General features: G+C 41.3%; 1 protein-coding gene across 1 annotated transcript in view; it reads left to right on the plus strand.

The window, feature by feature from the left end:
• Positions 1–23,089, plus strand: part of PLXNA4 (plexin A4) — a 564,470-nt gene that overhangs the window by 15,990 nt on the left and 525,391 nt on the right. The window contains exon 2 of the mRNA XM_072652713.1: positions 13,049–13,231. Within this exon, the coding sequence (XP_072508814.1) occupies positions 13,049–13,231 (183 nt within the window). The remainder of the gene's footprint in view (positions 1–13,048; positions 13,232–23,089) is intronic.

Genomic DNA, 23,089 nt, shown 5'->3' on the forward strand with positions numbered 1-23,089 from the left:
CTACATATTCATTTCCTCCACAATCTCATTGAGAAAGACACAATAAAGAATCATCCTGAGATAATGCATTAGTAACTAAGTGGATGGGCTCTTTAGTCACAACTTTCATCTCTTCTGGGCAGTACACACACAGCCAGCAGATCTTGGCATGTGACTCCAAGAGAACGAGTCTCTACAGTTTCAGCAAAGGAAGAGGGATGTCAAAATAAGGAAAACCTGACACGTGCAGAATGATATGGCCAAGGGAGTGCCCCCCCTTCCCATGTTTAGGGTTTTGTATCTCTCTGTCATAGGAACCTGGATTTTCTTTTATTCCCCCAGAGACATGTGATCATTCTGATAAGCTAGAAGCCTAAACTCATTATTTTGTAAATAATGACAATAAATAACAACAATGATATTTGCATCAATATTATTAAGGAGGATGATGATAATGATAGTATAGGGAACAGGTGATTTCATTGATCTAAAAAACTTGTAAAGAAAACTCCTATCAGTGCAAGGGGTAGCTAGGGTGATTCAGTGGATAGAATGCCAGTTCTGGTGGCAAGAAACCCTGCTCCTTGAGTTCAAATCTAGCGTCAGACACTTACCGGCTGCGTGACCCTGGGCAAATCACTTCACCCTGTTTGCCTCAGTTTCCATATCTGTAAAATGAGCTGGAAAAGGAAGTGGCAAACCACTCCATTATCTCTGCCAAGAAAGCTCCAAATGGGGCCACAGAGAGTTGGACATGATTGAAAAAGAACCAAACAACAACCTTTGCTACAACTCAAAGTCTTAGATTAGAGCCCTCGGAGATTTCCTGGGATCACACAGCCAATAGTTGTCAGAGGGAAGACTTGGACCCAGATCATCCTGGCTCTGAGGCTTCACTGTACCATGCTGATGGAAGTGACATTCATGTTCATTTCAGCCAAACCATTCGACTTACTCTGCCCTGTGTACCACAGAATGACACAATTTATTTCTTACCTTTAGACCTTGGTATAAATGATGCCCCCCCCCCCCTTTTGTGCCTTGCGTGCTCTTGTGTGCTCTTCCTCTACATTTTTACCTCTGACTCTCTAGCTACTTTCAAGGCTGCCTCCCACCTTAACTAGTCGCTATTCCCTATTGTTAATGCTACCCCCACATTATTTTGTATTTATTTTTAATTACTTATTTTTGCACATATTTCTTCCCACTAAGTAGAATACGAATTTCTCAAAGGCAGATTTTATTTTTGACTTTGCATCTCTGGCACCCAGCATCTAGTCCATAGTAGAAACAATAAATTATTCTTGAACCAAACTGAATTCTATAGTCCATAATACTTCCAGGTTTCCAAAGCACTTTATGAGTCAATCTCTTCTGATAAATATACCTCTGTTCTCTAGAAGACCCTTCTTCTTTCAAAGGGGCCCAGCATCTTCTGTTATCCCTATGAGGACTGGTGCTTGGCAACGGTGCTGTGGTAGCCTCCCAAGAGGGGGCTGCATTTTGGGCAGCTGCCTCTGCTGCCAAGTATATTTATGGAATCCACTGGGGTCAGTGGATGCACGGGAGATATGATTTCCCGTAAATGGGGGATCATTATCATTCCCCACCACAGAGAGCTTTACAATTGGAATCTGCACTTAGACAAGAAAGGTTACAGCTTATCTGATCAATACCTCCCTTTTAAAAAGAAGTCCCCACATGCGCACTTCCCTGATTAGCCAATTACTAGGTAGGTTTGCTGTGGTGAGCTGTGAGTGGGCATATGAGTGCATGTGAAATAATGATGGGAAATATGAGGCTACAGAGTGGGAAGGGCCTGAAGATCCTACCCCTTCCCTCATCCATCCTCTAGGAACTTAATAAACCTCATTCTCCTTCCATCTTCCTTTCCATTTCTCCTCCATGTTCTCCCCTCCCTGATTAAATTGCTTCAGGGTAGTATGACCTTGGGCACTGAGCACTAGCCTGAGGCTCAAAAGAACATTTTTGAGTCTCATCCCATTCAACTTTTGTCTTTCTACCAGTAGTCATAGAAGGCCAAGATAGGTGTAGAGTACCTACTCATATTTCCTGCCTTGTGGCCCTAGGCAAGCTAAGGTCCCTGAACCTCAATTTTCCCATCTATAGAATGAATGGATCAAAGCCTATGACTTCTAAGGTTCTCTCAAACTCTAAACCTATAACCCTATGATTAATTAATTAAATTAATTAAATAATTAAACCTATGATTAATGATGGGATTGTTCATGAAGGAGTGATTACTTCTCTAACTGTTCCTTTCCTTGATTCTTTTTTCTCTCTTGTATTCTAAATCTCCTGAAAGAGTAAATCTTAGAGTCTTACCCTAAGGTTCAGATCCCATGGTTTTTTGTTTTTGTTTTTATTGTGAAGGTGGCCTGGGAGTTAGGAAATTTGTGTTTGACCTCATTCAAGCCACCACCTCCCTTGACCACAGTTTTCCTCTTTGTAAAATGAGGTTGTTGGAATAGATGATTTCTGGAGTTTCTTCTTCCTATAAATCTACAATCCTGTAAATATGGGATTCTAGTCCAGACTCTGATAACTAACTCTGTGGACCACACCACACCACACCACACCACATGAGGTTTTTTAGCTCAGGGTTTTTTTTATTTGTTTTGTTTTGGTCTAGAATCTGCAGTCATCTACCAGTATAGGGGAACTCCAGGTAGGAAAACTGCCTCCAGAGGTACTGATGGGGTAACTCCTCTGTAACACTTTAGCATCTTAGAGTAGGAGTTCTTCAGTTTGTGTGTGTGTGTGTGTGTGTGTGTGTGTGTGTGTGTGTGTGTGTTTGTGTCGTGGGTCCCTTTGGCAGTTTAATTAAGCTTTAAACCCTTTCTTAGAATCACCTTTTTAAAAGCATAGAATAAAATAAAAAAAGGATTACAAAAGAAACCAAATATATTGGGGAAAATGTAATTTTCCCCTTAGTCCAAGTTCACAGATACCTCTAAAATCTATCCACAGATCCCTTGGGAATTCATGGACCCCAGGTGAAGAACTCATATCATAGAGTGGTCTTGGGTCTCTGAGAGATATAGTTACTTGTCCAGTAACATAAGTAGCATTGTAAGAAGCAGGGGTGGAACCTAGGTTTTTCTGCTGCCAAGGTTTATCCGTTAGCCCACTGTGGCTTCCTTCATTTCCACCCTTTGCCCAGGGTGCACAAATGCTTTGTCTTATCACTGTCTCCCATGTTTTCCCTCCATAGCCTCAGGGAATGCAATGTCTCTGTCCAAGAGCCATGGTCACCTACACCCAGCAAGATGAATCTCTGCACAGAATAAGGACAGGCTTCTGCTAACTGCTGTACTGGAGAGCCATCAAGCTGTTCATCTTCCATTGTCCTCTGAACCTCAGCTTTTTATTGTCCTGGCCAGAGGCTAGGAGCCAAGAACTAGGACTCTTTACTGGCGGAACTTGGACAAGTCCCAATTCCCTTTCCTCCTATAAAATGGGATGGAGACAATTACTCCCAGGTTCCAGGGGCTCAGGACAGGTGCTCTGGCTTTTATGTTGATAGAGTGCTTTCAGCTTCCAAGTCCTCAGGACAAAGCTGAGCATTATTAATCCCATTATCAGAGAGGGCAAGATGAGTGAAGTTTACTCAGAAGACTCTCTTCATTACACTGGGCAGCCAGGAACAACCCAGGCAGCAATCAATCCCCTCAAAGATCAGGTTTAGCTTTGTATGTATTACCCTTGGGTGAGAAGATACATTATTCACCCAGCACCAGTAATGATAATAATGTTACTAGTAACAGCTGATATTTATAAATCATTTACTATGTGCCAGGCACTGTGCCAAATTATCTCATTTCATCTTCCCAACAATCTTGGCAGGTGGATGCTATTATTATCCCCATTTTACAGATGAAGAAACTGAGGCAGACAGGTTAAATGACTTATCCAGGATCACACAGCTAGTAAATGTCTGAGGCTGGATTTGAACTCGGATCTTCCTGATTCCAGACCCAGCACCATTATCCACTGTGTCACCTAGTCATCCAGTTGCCTCTATCACTTACTACCCTCTTGACTTGGGCTAGTTGCTTAACTTCTCTGGGTCTCAGTTTCCTTATCTGTAAAATTTGGGTCTAAGGTCCCTTCCAGCCCTATGTCTGTGATGCCCTTTGACCCATACTTTCTTACATTCCACCCTTCTTTTGACTCATCATAGCAGCATACATTATTACAAGACAGCTGGGTGGGGGGGGGGGGAGGGTCAGGAATACTGCCCATAGCTGTGAGTACACCTGGGTATTTCCCTGGAAGGAAAGGTAACTAGACTCCATGGATGCAGCCCATGACCATGACCTGGTTAATTCATTGACCAGTTCAGACTGACTTTTCAAAGACCTGTTTAGGTATGGGTTGGACTAGTTGACCTCTGAGGTCTCTTCCATATTTGAAATACTATAATTGTGCTGCTGAGGCCAGTAAGCAAGGGTTTTGTAAGTTTTGGGACCCAGGATGAAACTCCCTGGTTTTAGATAGGGAGGTGAGACGAGGAGCAAGTGGCGGACCTGGGAAATGGGCCAGCTGGGGTGAGGGAGGCTGGAGATTGAATAAAGGAGAAGATCCTGTCTTCCCCTCCTTCCCCACCCTCTCAGATGCAGGATGAGTTGAAGGATGCTCATTAGCTCCTTTATGACTGCAACCAGAGCAGGGGCTCTTGACCTTGTTTATGTCATGGATCCCTTGGGTGATCTGGTGAAACCTATGAAACCTTTCTTAGAAGAAAAAATGTTTTTAAATAATGGAAGGAAATGCTAAATTTCAGTAAAAGGTTAGTGAAAATAACAATATACTTTTTTTCCCATCCAAGGTCATAGACTCCAGAAATCTCTCCACAGACCCCTTGAAAGACTGTGGACCCCAGGTTAAAAAGTCATAGACTAGAGGTTTCAGATCTCCAGGGAAGACTCTGCTTGTCCCCAGCCTCCATCTCACAGGGTGAATGCCCCAAATATGCTCTCTCTGTCCGCCTTCCTGAAGAGAGCGCCGAGGGCACGTTCCACTGGGACGCAGCCGTTCTTCCTTTCAGTTCTGGCATCGATCCTGTAGTCATTTCTCAGCTCTACCCTAGAACCCTGTGTGGCTACCACTGGGGAGTAGCATTGTCTGCCTTTTATATCTGGCTCTCTGTGATGATGGAGATTTTTGGAGTGGGAGACTCTCAGCAGAGCGGGAGCGATTTCCCCCTAATTGGTAAAGTAACCGTAACGACTCTTGTCATTTGTACGTAGCAACACGTAATTGCACAGTAACCTTTGCTGCTGAGACAGGAATGAAGCGAGGTGAGCTATTAGATTGTCATTCCAAGGGTCAGCTGGCTTCTCTAAGCTGCAACTGCTTTGGCTAGGTGGGCTCTCCATGGAAAGATGCTCCAGTGGGAGACCCTCTGGGACAGAAATAGACCTGGACCAGCCTGATGGCCAAGTGGCTAGCTGCCAGTATGGTCTCTTGTCCATATTGTACAGAATCCCTAGCAAAAAGGGATCTTAAAGGTCCTTTGGTTCATTCCAGAGCTGGAAGGAATCTGGGGGCCATGTAGACCCACTGAGGACTTGACTATGGTTATACAGCATGTGAACTACAGAAACAAAATTGGACCCAAATTTTCCTGACTTCTACACTAGCCCTCTACCTACTATGCCGTAGTGTCTCATTTGAGCCTATTTATAAAGAGTTATCATCAAAGAGATTCAATTCCCTTAATGCAGGTGAGAGGGAATGACAGAAGGGATTCCCAAGTCTTAGTAGTCCTCACAACAACTCCCAACTGAATTGAAGTTCATATAATAATTTCCTCAAAATTTTGTGATGTAGGAAGTAAGAGTTAGTCAATACTTCTCTACCCGCAATCTGTCATCAAGTATTTTATTCTTAAAGTAGTAGTTCAGTACTTGGCTTGAGATCGTCAACTTGGCCCCGCCCCACATGGCAGGAGGGGCCTCTCATTCCATGGTGGTATTATTCTAAGGTACCTAGGTGACAAACTGGATAGAGTGCTGGATCTGGCTTGCATCAGGAAGACATGAATTCAAATCTGGCCTCAGACACTTACTAGTTGTGTGACCCTGGGCAAGTCACTTAACCTTGCTTGCCTCAGTTTCTTTTTCTATAAAATGAGCTAGAGAAAGAAATGGCCAACCTCTTCAGTATCTTTGCCATGAAAACCCCATATGGGGTCACGAAGAGTCGGATACAATTAAAATGACTGAACAACAACAAATTTCTTGTTCTCCATACAGAAGCTACCTAATCTACTGAAACCTTTCATGTAGGTCAGAGGTTCCTAATCTTGAGTCTACGGACTTTTCAAGAAAATTCAATAGCTTTTTCAATATTTCAATAATAACAATTCAATATAATTGACTTTTTTTGTAATTCTATGGGTTTTATTTTATGCATCTAAAACATGATTCTAACAAGGGGTCTACAGACTTCACCAGACTCAAGGAGGGGTCCCTAACATAAAAAAGGTTAAGAACCTCTGTTCTAGGTCTTTTTCATCAATCCATTAAGGCTTAGTTATTAAGTATTGATGTTCATTTGTACCACTGGAACATTCACCAGTGGCCATCTCTCTGTTGTCACCCACTCTTTTCTGATGGCACATTTCTTCAGGCATGATCCTTTAAACTAATTTTCGTATAGAGATCATCCCTCAGAACCTGCCATAGTTTAGTCAAGCCTCCGTCTCTCCATTGTCCTGCGGGAGGTTTCAGTTTCTAGGAGATTGTGACAGTTCAGGATTTGAAATACAACAGTACGACTGCCAGAACCTTTGTGTTTAAGGAGATGAACCTTTGCTCCAGGGATTGAGAAGGACTAGAAGCATTATGCATTTTCCTAAGCACAAATCACCTAGCTTCTCTGACTTTATTTCCCCTGCGTGCAACATGTGAGATCATGATACTAGTGTTGCCTGTGTCACGAGGTTCTTATGAGGAAAGTTCAAAAAGAAAGGAAGGATGGCATAGTATGTGAATTCTTTCAAAGCACAGTTAGATCTATTGACTCATTTAAACCTCACTATAGTTCTCTGAGACAGGCATGATTGTTCCCTTTGACAAATGAGGAAACTGAGGTTTGGGGTAGGATCATAGGATCTTTGATTTAGAGGTAGGAAATATTTCAGAGGTCATTTAGTCTGTCCCCTTCATAGGAAAGATATGGAAATTAAAGTATGTTTTGCCCAGTTACCCCACTAATAAAGATCAAAGGTGGGATTCAGACAGAAATCTTGGCTCCAGGTCTAGTGCTCATTCCATTTTCAAATGATTCCTTTCTACACCTTAAGTTCCAAGAAGAAATGCAAGTTATTATTTTCTCATAGCTTTCAGATGAGGAAACTGAGGCTTGGAAAAGCTTGAGAACATATTCTTCATCACATAGCTAGTAAAACTTTTGGCATTTTCTCAGGTTGTCCCCCATGCCAGGAATGCTCTCACTCTCACTCCCTAACTCTTCCTGTTGTCTTCCTGAACTTCCATTAAGCCTTAATTAAAATCCTATCTTTTCCAAGAAACCTTTTCTCACCCCTCTTAATTCTAACGACTTCCCTCTATAATTATTTCCATTTATCTTGTATATAGCTTGTCTGTACATATCTGTTTGATTGCTCTCTCCCCATATGATTATAAGTTCTTTGAGGGCAGGATCTGTCTTTTGCCTCTTTGGGTATCCCTAGCACTTAGCACAGTTTCTGGAACTTGATAGCAGGCATTTAATAAATGTTTATTGATTGACTGAAATATCAGAGCTAGACTTCAAATCTTGACTAGCCCTTAGTGCTAGAGCCTTCCCCTCTGCAGATTTTCTCTGATTTATCCTGTATGTATCTTGTTTATACATAATTGTTTGCGTGTTTTTTCCTCTAGGAGCCTCTGAGGTCCTGGACAGTAGGAACCACTTTTTTTGCCTTTCGAGCTTTTTTGCCATCGAACTTAACACAGTGTCAGACACATAGTAGGCACTTAATAAAGGCTCATGGACTGACCGCTAACTACAAGTCCAGCACAGTTTACATTTTAACGTGTTGCCTAAAACATCTGTGTTGAGGTTGTCTGCATCAGAGGTACTCCTGGCTTCATGGAATGGGGCCAAAACGGACACATGGAGTCTATGTTCATTTGTCATCTCTTTTGCAATAGATGTTTGCCCTGATAAATCAGAATTATACTGTGGAACATGGCCTCATGGCTTTCATGGCTGCATTATCCTGCAATGACATTTTCCTTGCTAAGGTGTATATGTGGGGGAGCAGGAAGCCTTGGCTGGTGCTGCTCCATGTCGAATCCACTGGGGCTACGAGAGGGAAATGTGAATGCTCTTTGCCTGCACTTTGTGCTTACAGGTTACACTTTCAGTCTGTGAGTTCCACGTTGCTGCCCTCATCTTGTTACTAATGGGGATCTTTAGGTGAGGCTGCACCAGGGTCAGTAACCACAGAGAGGACTGTCTCCCTCTCTCTGCAATTCTGAGCAGTTTCAACCTGTGGAATGATGTAAGTAGTTAAGCTGTGTTTCTCAGCAAATAGAGGGTCCAGGTGTTTGCAAGCCTGTGCCTCCCACAACTGGTCTATGAACATCTTACTCACTTGGACACTTTTACCCTTTCTTGTGCTTAAGAGCACTGGCTCTGAGTTAGAAGATCTCGATTTAGATTCCAGCTGTACCATGGTACAGTGGCAAGAACCCTAGCTTTGTAATCAGAGAACCTGGATTTGAACAGCACCTTGGATATTTACTTCCTGTGTGACTTTGGGCAAATCATTTTATATCCCAAGGTCTCAGTTTCTATATCTGTAAAATGAGGAATTTGGATTAGACGGCCTCTGTGGTCTAGAGTTACTACCCTAAAATCTTATTTATGACCTATGTGATACCGGGCAGTCACTTTATTTCCCTACCCATAAACAGAGAGGTCCGACTAAATGATCGCTGAACTCCCTCTGAATGCTCTGAAATCTATTTAAACTCTTGATTCTATCAACTATAAACCTATGGTCAGTTTATCACTTGACTCTTTAAATTCCCTGATGGCTACTGACCCAGACTTAGTTATTCACCTACTTTAGTGGGAAAGATCTATGGGACTTAAAGGTCACATCGAGAAGATTCAGGGCTGCTTCCTTTGTCCTCCTTCTCCTGGGCAAGGAGTTGATTTTCTCTCTCTGTCAGTGTCTGTCTCTGTCTCTCCTCTCTCTTTTTCACCTCTGTTTGTCTGTCTATCTCTCAATAGTCCCACCAATGTTTATAAAGCCCCTACTATGTACTTGGACCTGGAGATACAAAAATACAAACAATACAGCTCCTGGGCTCAAGGAATTTAAATTTTTTTGGTGGGAAGTTTGAGGTAGGGGGTGCATGACATGAACAAAGATAAAACTGTAATCCAAGTTCTGATTGAGCGAGGGTAGATCTCACATCACAGATTGTTAGAGCTGGGAGGGACATTAGGTGATGTCTATTACAAAGCTTCTCAAGCTGGGCTTCAAGGGTTGTTGGGGTTTTTTTCTGAGCCTTGCATTTTTTGTTAGCATTAAAAATAATAATTTTAGAAGATTTCTACCATCAAAAAGTTTCTCCAGAAAACAGAACTTTTCACTGAAGGGTTCTAACTTGGCAAAAGGTTTGAAAGTCACTGGTTGTAGTTCAACAACCCCATTTTACAGATGAGGAAGCTAAATTATTGAATGATTTTGTTTATTTGTTGCAAGATTTTGTTTTGTTAAGACCTGCTCAGCAATTTTATTGGTGGAGGGAATCCTCAATGAGGAAATTTTCTCTACCAAGGCAGAATGGTTTGTCTTCTGAAATTTTGCATCTTAGAGAATTTCTGGGGGTAAATAAAGTTAAGTGACTTGCCCAAGGCCACACAGTTCATATATATATGGATATGTATATGTATATGTGTATGTGTATATATATGTATGTTGTTTATATGAGGTAGGACTTGAACCCAAATCTTCTTGATCTGAGAATGGCTCTATCCTTTAAACACAATGCTTCTTCCTAAGGCTTAGTTTAGGTAATGCCAAATTGTTACCTGTTAGCTTCATAATGTCAACCATACATTCATGTAGCACTTTAAGGCTGGCAGAGCACTGCCTTACAACAATCTTGTGAGAGAGATAATGTAAGTTTTATTAGTATTGTAAGTAATTATTATTATAATAATTATCATGTTATAATTATTATAATAATTATTATCTCGTTTTACAAATGAGGAAACAGAGGCTCAGAATTTAAGTGACTGGCCTTTGTGACATAGCGCAATTGTCTGAGGTGGCATTTGAACCCAGGACTCTACATGTAGCATTTCCCACTGTCATTGTCCAGTTGTTTCATTTCAGTTGTGTCTGACTTTTGCCATTTCCTTCTCCAACTCATTTTACAGATGAGGAAACTGAAGCAAACTTGTGACTTGCCCAGGGTCACACAGCTAATCTAAAGCCAAATTTGAACTCAGGTTCTCCTGACTCCAGGTCTGGTGCTGTATCTGCTGTGCCATTTAGCTGCTCCTCTTCCCATCGCCTCATTCTAGTTATTTCCCTGGTGCCCTGCTTACCACTGAGTCAGGATTCCCTCTTATAAGAATTGTGCATCAGCTGGGGGTTTTCATCCCTCTATTCTATTCAAGGACTTTATTGTTAAGAAAAAACTCCTATACATTGAACACTTGTCTTCCCCTTCTTCAAAAAAGTTGCAGGCCCTTATACTGATCCACATCAATGTCCTTACTAAGCATACTTTGTTCAATCTTTTCCCATGCCCAGCCAGCAGTACCCAGGGCTGTCTTCTCTATTGCCCAGTCCAGAAAGATGGAGGCACAGATAAGCCTGGCAAGTTACAGAGGGCCTTATGGGCAGGGAACCTCCAAGAAAACTGGAAAGGGGATTCCTATACAACAACTTCAAGCTACCAACCCCAAGCTTTGACAGATGGCTTCCCTTTGATGCAGTGAATGCTTTACAGACTGCCCACAGAATATAGAGCTGGGTACTGTATAGGACACACAAGTCCTTGAGGTCCTGACCTTGAGCAGCTGACAGTTTAAAGTGATAAGTGGTTAAATGTACCATTCTCTTTTTACAAGCACTGTATTTATTAGTTTGTTTGTTTCCAAGCTGAGGGAAGGTGAGAATCTCAGTCCCTGTACCCACTCAGAAATGGAATTCTGGGGAAGGTTGGTTTCAGGACATGGATAGTGAGCTGTCTTTCCTCATGCCTCAGTTTCCCTTATGCAATGTGAAGAATCATTCTAATCCACCGATTTGGATCAGAGGAGAAAAAAAACCTGATATGAAAACCCTTCTATGGAACAAAGTCTAAGGTCAAGACTGTTAGAGTTGAGGTACCAGCCTAACTTTGCAGAAATGGGGAATGGAAAAATTTTCAGTACAGAGACTCTTAAGTCTTTCTCTCAGTGTTGGTCTGGCTACCTTGACAGTCATGTCTTCCTTTCACATAAGATCTAGACCTGCAAGGGACCAATTCAGTATTTTATTTTTTCCAACCCTCTCATGTTTCCTATGAAGAAACAGGCTATTGAGGTTAACCGATTGCCCAAAGTCACACAGGTAGTTAGTAGAAGAATCCAAAATCACAGCCAGTTCCTCTGACTCCTAAGCCAGGGCTCTTTCCACTTCATGTCCCTCCATCTTCAATCATACCCTTATCACTCATCTTCTCATTCTACCCTTGTCCATTTTCTTCCTCCTTTTCCAATTCCTTATTTTGAAAGAAAGATCTATGGTGTCTCTTGTGAATTCCCTAGTCTCCCACATGTCACTTTTGGGACAGTGGTTGGGGGAGCGGAATGTGTTTCCTTGGAGTCTTGAAATAATCCTCCAACTTTTACCAGGAGGCTGGCTTTCCATCATATTGGCAAAGGGGAGGTCACAGAGAGAGTTTTAGTGGGAGATTTTTCCAACTCTACCCACCATGCCTACTCAACATACAGAATCTTCTGGGAAGCTGGCTACTCAGGTGTGTGTTGTTTTGCATGTGTGTGTGTGAGTGTGTGCGTGCACACATGCATGTTAAGAAGGGATGTTGCTTGGGAATTTGGAAAGTATCAAGTTGTCTAATGTCACACTGCTCTGTTGGCAGGATCCCTCCCGCTGTTCTCCAGATGTCTTTTCATTTGGCTCAACTGAAGTCTTTTGAAAAATGACAACTTGTATTTTATTTCACACCTCTCCCTGAGGAACTCAAAGACTTTTTTACCCATGATCTCCGTAATCTTTATGGGAACCCCAGTAGAAAGTTTAGATACTTCTCCTTGTTTTTATAATGTAGAAGTCATAGAAAGGTTAACTAACTTTCCCAATATCAGTGACAGGGCTAGGAAAAAAATTCTAGGCTCCCAAGGACTGAGAGTGCTTTCTGCTAGATCAAAATGGAGGACTTTGAGTACCAGAGCAGTTGGGTGCCTTCCATAAGCTAAGACTGAATGAAGGTGGCACAATGATTAGAGGACCAGGCCTCTAGTCAGGAGAGCATGAGTTCGAATGTGGCCTCAGATACATACTATGTGACCCTGGGCAAGTCACATTACCTTGTTTGCCTCAGGTTGTTTATCTGCAAAATGAGCTTGAGAAGGAAATAGCAAACCACTCCAGTATCTTCCCCAAGAAAATTTCAAGTAGGGTCACAAAGAATTGGACACGAGTGAAATGAATGGACGGCAGTAACAAAAAAGAGTGAATGAAAACAGAATGCTGGGGCAATAAGTCCTCCTTCTTCCTGCCATGCTATCTAGTTTGGATATGGATACACACTCCGTTAAAGTTCTTCTTTTAATATTAGAGAAATATGATTTCACATGTGTGTGAGTTTCCACCATCTGTGAAGATGGAAATCTCTCTATGCCTCCAAGTTGCTTTGGATGATGAAGAGGAGGAGGAGGAGGATGATGACGATGATTGACTGATACTCTAGGTCACTGAAATGTGGAAAAGGAAGGGAGGAATTCTGTGCTCTTTCTATTACCCTGATTTCCCCTAATTTTTCTTTTTTGCCATCCTCAGCTCCTAACCATTGATGATAACTTCTGTGGCCTGGATATGAATGCACCCCTTGGCGTTTCAGAGATGGTACGTGGCATGCCCATCTTCACAGAGGACAGGGACCGAATGACCTCAGTCATCGCCTATGTTTACAAGGAGCACTCATTGGCTTTCGTGGGTACCAAGAGTGGCAAGCTGAAAAAGGTAGGAACTTTGCCAATGGAGTATTTCTGTGATTTTGAACTAGATCATTCCTAGTTCTGCAACTGAACTGCAGTGAGACCTTCGGAAAGCCCCTTGGTCTATCTGTGCATCTCTTTCCTATTTCATAAGGACACCTATAGTCCTAAAGTTATCTTGCTTTGTGTCTTATGGAGCTATATAGATACCCTGAGTCAAGAAATTGATTCCAAAGTGTCTGAATGGTTATTGTCTGTTTCCTTTGTCTTCCTGCCCTGGAAAGGTAGGAGATCAGATGCATAGGTATGTAGAGATAGGAGAGCAACACTTGGCAGTCTATGATGTTGCTAAGGAAAAAGAATGATTGAAAGGGGAGTGTTGTCAGTCTCAGAGAGAAAAGCATGTTGCTTGAGATCAGGTAGTTAAAAAGAGAGATGAAGAAAAAACTGGGAAACACATGGATATCACTGCTGACATCGCAAAGCCCTGAAAGTCTTAGTGTGCTGTCTTTATTTCTGTTTCCTCTTGTATATGAATAGATAAAGGTTGGCTACCAGGTGTTTATTTATTTTTTGCCCTAGAATTCCAGAAAGAACATCTGCTAATATGTGACGACTTGGGAGAGGTGGTATTGATCTGAGTCAGGAGGTGGGTAGCCCACTGATAAACTTATAGATCCTGGAAGGATGCAGGATTATTTTATGCATGCCTAGTTTTTGAGTAGTAAAATGTTCCATTGATCCTTCACATCTTATGGGAGTTCTTTGGGACAAGCAGAGAAGAAATGTTTGTCTTCTACCTAAGAAGGGCCAAGGAAAAGTGGATGGTAGTCTTGGTTTGGGGAAAACCTCTGGAAGTGGAATTGGGGCAACCCCAATAAAACATGAGCCCATTAAGGAGGTAGGTTCAGGAACCTAAGGCTGGTTACACCCTAGGGTCTGATCTTTTTTATACCTTGTTCCTGGTTGGCCAGAGCTAAGGAAATGGGTTAATGATATCATGATAACCAGTGGTGACCCTCTGGAGTAACTTTATCAGTCTTGGAAGTAGGCATCACTCAGCAGTCACACAACAACCATTACTATTTTACTCTGTCCTTTCTTGGACCCAGAACATGCTCTCTAGGTTTGGCTACAGGTGATAAGGTGTTAGAAACTAACTGAAGAGGGCAACTCTGTGACTGCAATAGTTTGATGGGGCCCCTTTGACTCTGACTCTGGTGATTCGAGTTGGCAGTCCATTTGTACCCAATGCATTTGGTAATGCCAAGGCTTCCATTAGGGCAAGGTGAGGAAAGAGCAGAAAACATTGGGGCTGCTAGTGGGGACAATCAGACTGCTTGCTGGATTATGGTGCTGAATGAAGGCAGGTATATGTGAATTTGGTATGGAACTGGTGGCAGCAGTTACCATCAAAGCTAGGGAGTTCTCTAGGGGATTTAGATATACCTGACTTTTTATTGTAATTCCATCAAGGTGTGCTGGGTGTGGCTGATACCATAGCGCTGAAGACCTCTGGTGAGATAGCATTGAATGTTACCAGAACATGGTCTCTTCCAAATCAACCAGTGCAGTTCTGTTGTGGGTTGTTAGCAGCACTGGAGCTGAATGAGCCAGGGCCACAGCACATTATACATGTTGTATGACACGTACCTCTTCAGTTGGCTTCCGAGCCTTTTTGTGACTGTATATAATGTGCACCCCTTTTGTTGGCTTAAAATTGAACCACAATCTTTGCCAAGGAAAATTCTGACTGCATGTGGAGCTCAAGAAATGCTTGTTTTGCATAGGCTGTAATTGTGATTCTTTGAAAAACCTGTCATTTCACCAGTGTGCACCCCATATTCCAGCCGAAATTGCATGACCTCCATGTTTCATGAGTGGCAGTAACTAAAAGAAACCGTGACCTGGTGATGAGGCTCTCCCCACACAGAAAGGTTGTTTTTTAGATGACAGACAAAGTCTATCTACCACAAGGCCTGTCCTTGAAGACTTCCCAGTGTGGTAGGGCCTGCCAGGGCTCTGCTGGCACAGGCTTTGGAAACCTAGAGTCACCTCCATGTCAGAGCAAAGCAATTGGATATGTGAGATACACTAGAAATTAGGGGAAATCAGGCGAGAGTGAAACAATGCTCTCTGGCATGAAGCAGATGCTCTGTGTTCCTTCGTTTTTCTCTGTTGTATGCCTGGGCTATGACCACAGATCTCCAGAGTAGAAACACTCTGTACAAATCTTCAGTGATAGTATATGATAAATCATATGGTATGACAGAATATCCCATTCTGGAGCAGCCAGGTCAAGGTTGTTTTATTTTAGACATTCTGTTCTCTGTAGTATGGCCTATAGTAAACTGAGGAGAGGATTGGAGTCAAGGTATCTCTCTTTCTTAGTTGGTTCCTGGAAAAGAAATGTAAGTGAATGAAAATATGTCAGTCATCTTCTGTTTACTCTAGGCAAAGATGGTGTATAATAGGGCCTCATTTATCTAGAATCATGCAGCAATGAAGTATTATTCCTTATAGATCCTCTTTCCCCAGATAACTGATGTACATACCCTCATTTCCCAAAATGTTTTTATTTTTTATGAAAGTCCTTAGACTCACGATGTCTTCCGTACATAGTATGACAAATATAATTTACCCATTTGGTATGATTGGTGATTGTTACACACATCAGTTATTACACTGTGTTGAAAACAAGTAGTGCCACTAGAAGCTAAGGAAGTGCATGTGGCTGTTTGCCTTGGCAATATATGACTCCAGATTATCATACTCTTTGATTCCTTGGGTTTGACTTCTCTAATTCTTCTTCCTCCTCCACTATTGGGTATCTTCCTCCTGTTAACCATATTTTTAGTGCCTACTTGTAGTAGGCCCTTTCCCCCCAACCTGTACCTTATTTCATAGCTTTGCATGGACTGCCTCTGGTATATACTGTCTGTGTAGCCCTGGGCGAGCCACTTGCCCCAGGCAGTTCTCAAGTTACAGACAAGGTGATGACCTTCAATGGTAAAGGGAGTTTCCACACCCTGGGGTTCCTTATAACAACAAAACCACAGGTCTAGTCCTTAACCTGCAAAGAGTTGGGAAACCACACAACCAAGCTTGTTAGAATTGTGTGTAAGTCAAGAGTGAATGGAATTTAAATGCATGCCTATGGACTTGCCAATAAGTAAAATGCATTGAGGTTTAGCAAAGGGACTTTCAAAATGTTTATTTCCACTCCTAACAGATTTTTTAAAAAATTTAATTTTCTGGTTCTTGACTGCATTTTAAATAGCTGGCTAAGCGAGCTATACAATATATACTTTTTTAAAGAATAATATGTAATGTACAATTAGGACATATTCTGCCAGGTCCAGTTGATCTATAAGCAACCTGAACAGTAAGCACAAAAATCTGCGAAGTGCTTTAACTCAAGGAGTTGAGTGCTTTACCTGAGCACAAACTAATTCAGGTAGGCTGGAAGACCTTTTCATTAGCTACCAGTGACTGGCTGGGAAGATTGGAAACTGAAATATTGTCTGGGCTATTTGGAGAATTTGTTCATTCATTTAAGAAACACTTATGAAATATCTACTATGTACCAAGAAAGCATTTTTCTGGGTTCAGGGAAAAAGACTAACTAATGAAGAAATTAAGTAATGAATAATTAAGAAATTAAGTAATAAATAATTAAGTAATAGTGATTAAGGATTCACTGGCCTTGAAGGCCAGTTACTTAGCAGAGAGAAAGTCAGTGCTTAAAGCAGTGACTAGCACATAGTAGGCACTTAATATTTTTTGGATTGGATTGGATCCCTTCAAGGGAGATTGGCCATGAAAGAGTGGCTGGCTTTTTCTTGAAAAGGGATTTCCATAGCCCTTGTCCTCAGGAAGTTGGGTCAACAGTGTCATCTTCCTCATCAAAGGGTTATGTGATCATGTGTGCACATCATTAGGAGCCGTGGTCAAAATCTCCAGCATTCTAAAGAGAAAGGCCTCCTAGGGAAAGCTAAGGGAAGGGCTGTGGCTTATAAAACTTATCTGAAGGTCAGGCAGTTTTGCTGTGAATGTGGTAATGTTCACACAGGGAGTAGTTAGGGTCTTACCATTTTCTAACCTAAGATCTTAGTAGGTTTATGTAGGTGGGTGTAACTGTTTCAGTCACCTGGAAAACTCATTTTTTAATTTGGGGGTGGGGTGGGGTTGTGGTAAGGGGAAGGAAAAAAATAATTTTAAAAGGTTTTTTTTTATTTTAAAATTTATTTTTGCAATTATTTCTCTCCCTCTCTGCAACCTCCCAGTCCCCTATAGAACAATGTAACAAAACCAAACAAAAAGCCCCCAAACCCTCATAATAAATGCTCAGTAGTCTAGCAAAATATCTCCACGTTACCCATGTCCAAGTATACACGTCTAATTCAGGATTTTAAGTCCACTGCTTCTCTGGCAGGAAGTAAAGGTGTGATTCATCCTCAGTCCTCCCTATATCATAATTTGTCATTATATTTATCAGAGTTCTATAGTCTTTCAATGTTTCAACACTTAATTTCCAGGGTGATAGGAGTGGAGTTATACATACCTGAAGGGAAAGGGCTGAACCCTTGGTCCTATGGAGGGAAATGAGCAATGGTGCCCTGGAGAGAAAAGCAAAGCCTACTCAGCCACAAAACTTTGGAATGGTGGCACTTTTTAATAATATTGCCAAATCCCAGCCATAGTTCATATGGCTAGTCAGCACAGAAGCCCCTGAGGGACTGTCTGAGTTGAGAACGGAAAGCCGGGCCTTTGGGTTTGTTGTTTGAAATAATAAAAAATGAAAGTAGCAAGTTTATTTATTTATTTTTCCCTAAACAATGGAATGTCACACACCACACCCCCACCCTCCCCAACCAGCCTCCATTCCCACCTTACTCCCCTTCCTTGTAATAACTCAGGCCTGCTTTTCCCAGAGGTTATCTGGACCAAAATCACCTTTGGGCAAAAAACCAGGCGTGAAAAGCTTTCATGCTGAAGAGGATTTTGCAAGAAGTTTTGTGAGCTGCTGAAAACCAGGGGGTTACAATAATGGAAATCACAGTGCAGTCATAATTACAGAGTTGCCTTGCCTCAACCCTGTAATAATCCCCTGTGCTTATCCAGTGCCTTTCAGAGCTCTCTGCAGTATGACAGGGGCCTCGGAATGGAGAGTGTGGGCGTGAGTGGGCATGGGTACGGGTCTGAGGGGAAGGGGGCTTCAGTAGATGTTTTCAGGGGTCCAGAAGCTACGCTCCATCCAGGTTCACTCTGAGGACAGCCCTCAAATTGCTGACTGTTGATTATATCTGAAAGGGATACATCCTTTCAGCCTTGTTTCTGATTACCGTTATTTCTTGGAGACTGTGAGCACATTATATGGGGAGAGTTGGGGGGAGAATGTTGGGGAACTACCCATTTAAATGCCCCCCTTCTTTTGGTTTTGTTTTATGTTGTATATGCTGTAGATGATATTGGCAGCCTATTTCAAAAGGTAAATTTTATATGCATGTGCATGCTAGAGATATGCTATATCAGTGTGACAGATGTCAGCTTTTGTGGGGTCCTTAGCCAGAAGGCACGACCTATTAAGATTTCAAGCTCTGGTTTAAAAGAAAAATCTCAAGAGAAAAATGCTATTTTGATTGGCTGCAGGTGCGTCTGTAGAGCTTCTCTGAAAGCTCTTGGCATATTGGATGGCGAGTCACTAGGTCTATCCTGTCTCAGAAGAGGTCTCTCTCCCCCATACCCTTTAAATTTTTCTTTCTAAACAATCTGTCTGTGCATCATCCTATCTTTTTCCCTCCTGGCACCACTCTATACTTATGTCCAATACTTCAAGTATACTTGTTTTCCTTTATGTGAGTGCTCCTTCCCCCTACATCAGAGGGCCTTAATCTGGGAGCCCTGAACTTGCCTTTTAAGTATCTGAATATCTCTGTTTCCTTTGTAATCCTACGAATTTTATTTTATTCATTTAAAAATGTGATTCTGAGAAGGGTCCGTAGGTCTTACTAGCCTGCCAAAGTAGTTAATTACATGAAAAAAGCTAATAATCCCTACTCCTATCCTAGACCTGTATAAATCACAACACTTTCATGCTTTAAAGGAAAGTCATCATGGGTTGCTATGGCCTCTTCAAAAAATAATATCATCCGGTGACCAGTGCTGGTCATGAGTGTCTCAGGTCATAGCTCTATTGGTCGTCAGACAGAAGATACAGGCCACACTGCTAGACCCTCACTCAATTTCCTTCCAGCTTAGTGGGACCTAGCAGGTTTTAGATTCTACCGGCATAGCCTTTGAGAACCTAGAGCTGGTCATACTAGACCCAAAGGTGAGGCAGCTAATACATGGTGTAACCCATTGGATCTCATCATAAAATGCCACTGGGGGTGGGTTGCATCTTTGTTGCATGATTTGATAAACACTGTGTGGATTGTCCTTTGTTCTTGAAGAGGACCATGACATCAGATGATGTCATGACTTGAAAGTGAATTGGGTTTAAGTGAGGGAGGGCTGATTTGATAAATTATATCTCAAGGAGAGTTGGGAGTTCATGGTTTTGGGTACCAATGAACAAATGTTGATCCTTGAACCCTGCAGGGTAATTCAGGGCTGCTTCTCCCAGCTCTTAGTCATTTAGGTAAATACTAGAAAGTTGAACATGCTTGTAATATATCTGCATATATTAACTATGATGTATAATATATGGATGTAGCACTTCTGTGGTTGGAGAGCAGCACTAGCATGGAATCAAAAATATTTGATAATGCAGAGAAAATCTATATTTGGATTTGGGTGATATTGTTTGAATGCTAGACTTGGAGTGAGGAAAACCTGAGTTTGAATCCTGTTTAAGAAATTTATTAGCTTTATGATCCTAGGCAAATCATTTAATTGATGCTTCTGTTTTCTCATCCATAAAATGGGGACAGTTGTAGCTTGTACCTCCCTGGTTTGTGATGATAAAATGAGATAAAGTGCTTTGCAAACCTAAATGTTCTCTATGTCTTAGCTATTATTATTATGTAATATGCTTTCTGCAGATTTGAACTTCACATTTTTCTTATCTTATTAAGAAAATAAGTTTATATTTATCTATCTATCTGTCTATCTATCTATCTATCTATCTATCTATCTATCTATCTATCTATCTATCATCTATCTATCTATCTATCCATTTATCTATCTTCCCTGAGCTCACACTACCACAAGTGTCTTGGAAGACAAAGGAGAGGTGACCAGAAAATTAAACTTTATTCCCAAAAGTATTGTTTGTAAGTGTGTTTTTTATATGAGCATATCTTTCTTCTATGTCTAAGCCAGTGACCAGTTCCAGTCATTCAACACCCTAAATATTCCTGGTTATTTAAAGACATCTTTTGGAATTCTTTCTAAAATCTCTCTAACTTTATTGCATATTAATTAAAAAATGAAGACATGCCATTTAGGGCAGCTAGACCTGGAGTCAGAAAGACCTGAATTCAAATCTGGCCTCAGACATTTGCAAGCTGTGTGATCTCACTTAACCCTATGTGCCTCAGTTTCCTCATCTGTAAAATAAGCTGGAGAAGGATATGGCAAACCCCTCCAGTATCTTTGCCAAGAAAACTCCAAAAAGGGTCACAAAGAGTGGGACATGGCTGAAAAATGACTAAACAAAAGCAGCATGTCATTGAAGGTTTCTTTTTTGTTTTGTTTTTAGGGAAGGAAGTAGATAGGTGACATAACATCCATCCATTGGCAGGGTGTCCAAATTCCAAAGAGCAGGAATTGTTGAATTGGAGCATGGGACCCATGAAGGCAAGGTTGGACATGTGATCCCCATGTGAAGCAGTTAGCTTTGCTCTGTCTCATATTCATGGATTACCTTTCACCTTGTCCTGACAGGGTCTTAACCATCCTGGCAACTGGGACAATGAGTGCAAACTGTCCTCACTACTACAGACAAACAAACAACTGAAAGTCTGTCTTGCATTCCCAACCCCTCCCCCGTAAGAATGAAGGACCGGGTCTAGATTTGAGGTTTAACTTGTGGAATGCAAACAGGTTTTGTGTAGAATATTCAGGGAAAAAGTTGTTGGGGTGACTGGTGTGTGTGTAGAAAGTAGTTATCTCTTCCATTTTATCGTGACTTTCCCTATCTCAGTTTTGGTATATCATGGGTTGGCATAAAAATTAAATGGGAATTCTTGAGGAGTTTTGTGGAAGCTGCAAAAGTCACGTAAGAGGCAGCAGATGACACAGAAAAAGTTTAGAAACTCAGAAATGTATTATACATACACATATATATTAATTTATATTATATTTATAATACATATTTATATATACACACACATATATATAATGCATTTCTGGGTTTCTAAACTATATATATATATTTCTAAACACTATATATATATATACATATATGTGTGTATGTGTGTGTGTGTGTGTGTGTGTGTATAGTGTTGTATAATATTAACCCAAATTTTAAAATAAGGTATTGTAAACTCCATATAAAACAAAAAGGAAAAAGTCAGACTTCTTCTCTGGTATGAAGGGAGGGCCAAAACCTTGTACATGGATTTTCCAGAGCATGGGGGGCCATGCCCCTAGCCCCCACCTTGTGGAAGGTATCACTATAATGGCCTTCCTTGCGCTTATTGAGGTGTACATTCTCCTTTCCAGACTCTAGAAGTAGGCAGCTTCTGGAGAGAATCTGTTTCTAAATTCCCCAAGCCAGAAGATTTTAAAGACTTTCTGGCAGACACTTCTATCATATAATCTATTTATTGACAAAGTTCTTCCTCATTCTTGATCTCAGTTCCTTCTGTTGCAAATTCAGTTTGTTTACCCATTTTGTTCTTAGATGAAATAGAGAACAGCTGGTCACTATTCTTTTTTTATAGGCATTCATATTCTTGAAAACCTTTTTAAGCTCCCACTCAATTCCTCTTCTCTCAGTTAAATAATAATTTTATTTTTAACTTTTCCTCATCTATCCCATTTTCCCCCTGATTTTATTCCCTTTCATCCCTTTGTCTTTGACCCTTCTGATTTATTGTACATCTTTCAAATTCTGCCCTACGCTGAACTCGGTTTTCTAATAATAATAGAAATATGGAGAGTGTTCTATCTGGTATTTGCTATTTCTCCTTCAGCATTATTGTAGATTATTACAACAGATGAGCAAAGTGACATGAAGAAATGAAGTGACTGGTCTAAGGTCACATAGCTCGTGTGCCTCAGAGTTCAGGTCTGAGCTAATGGAGAGAGAGAGAGCAGATTTTTATAGCCAGGCAGACCTGAGTTCAAGCATTGCCACATACTAGCTGCATGACCCTAGGCAAGTTAGTTAACCCCTCTTCGAGCTTCAGGGAATCCTGTAAGGTTCTCCATTTTAGGTAAGGGACTGATCAGTATTGGTATCAAGAGTTGTCTGTCCCTATTAGTGTTCTTAACATCTTTTTCAGTGGGGTTCAGGTGGAAGCAGTCTTGCATCCTGTGGCACTCCTGATTTTATTATTAATACAATTATAGCAGATTATCTGCTATCATTACTTTCCTAATAATAATCTTGCAAAGTAGACAGATGAGCCATTACCTTCAATTTGGAAATAAGAAAAAAAGAAGCCCAACCTGATTTGTGATTACATGGCTGGTAAGTTTTAAATGTCCCAGCCAGGACCCAAACCCAGGCTTTCTGACTCTTGAGTCCAAAATTTTTCTTTTTCTTTCCTTCTTTCTTTCCCCATCCCCATTATACCATGCTACCCTCTGATAAAAGATGTTAATGACTTAGAACTGCATTAAAATTTTTGGGAAACTTTGTGTGTCTGCGTTTTGCTTGTGTCCCAAAGGTGAGAGTAGGGCAGCTAGGTGGTACAGTAGATAGAGCCCC

The sequence above is a fragment of the Notamacropus eugenii genome, chromosome 3, assembly GCF_028372415.1.
Source record: "Notamacropus eugenii isolate mMacEug1 chromosome 3, mMacEug1.pri_v2, whole genome shotgun sequence".
In the NCBI taxonomy this organism is placed as follows: Eukaryota; Metazoa; Chordata; class Mammalia; order Diprotodontia; family Macropodidae; genus Notamacropus; species Notamacropus eugenii.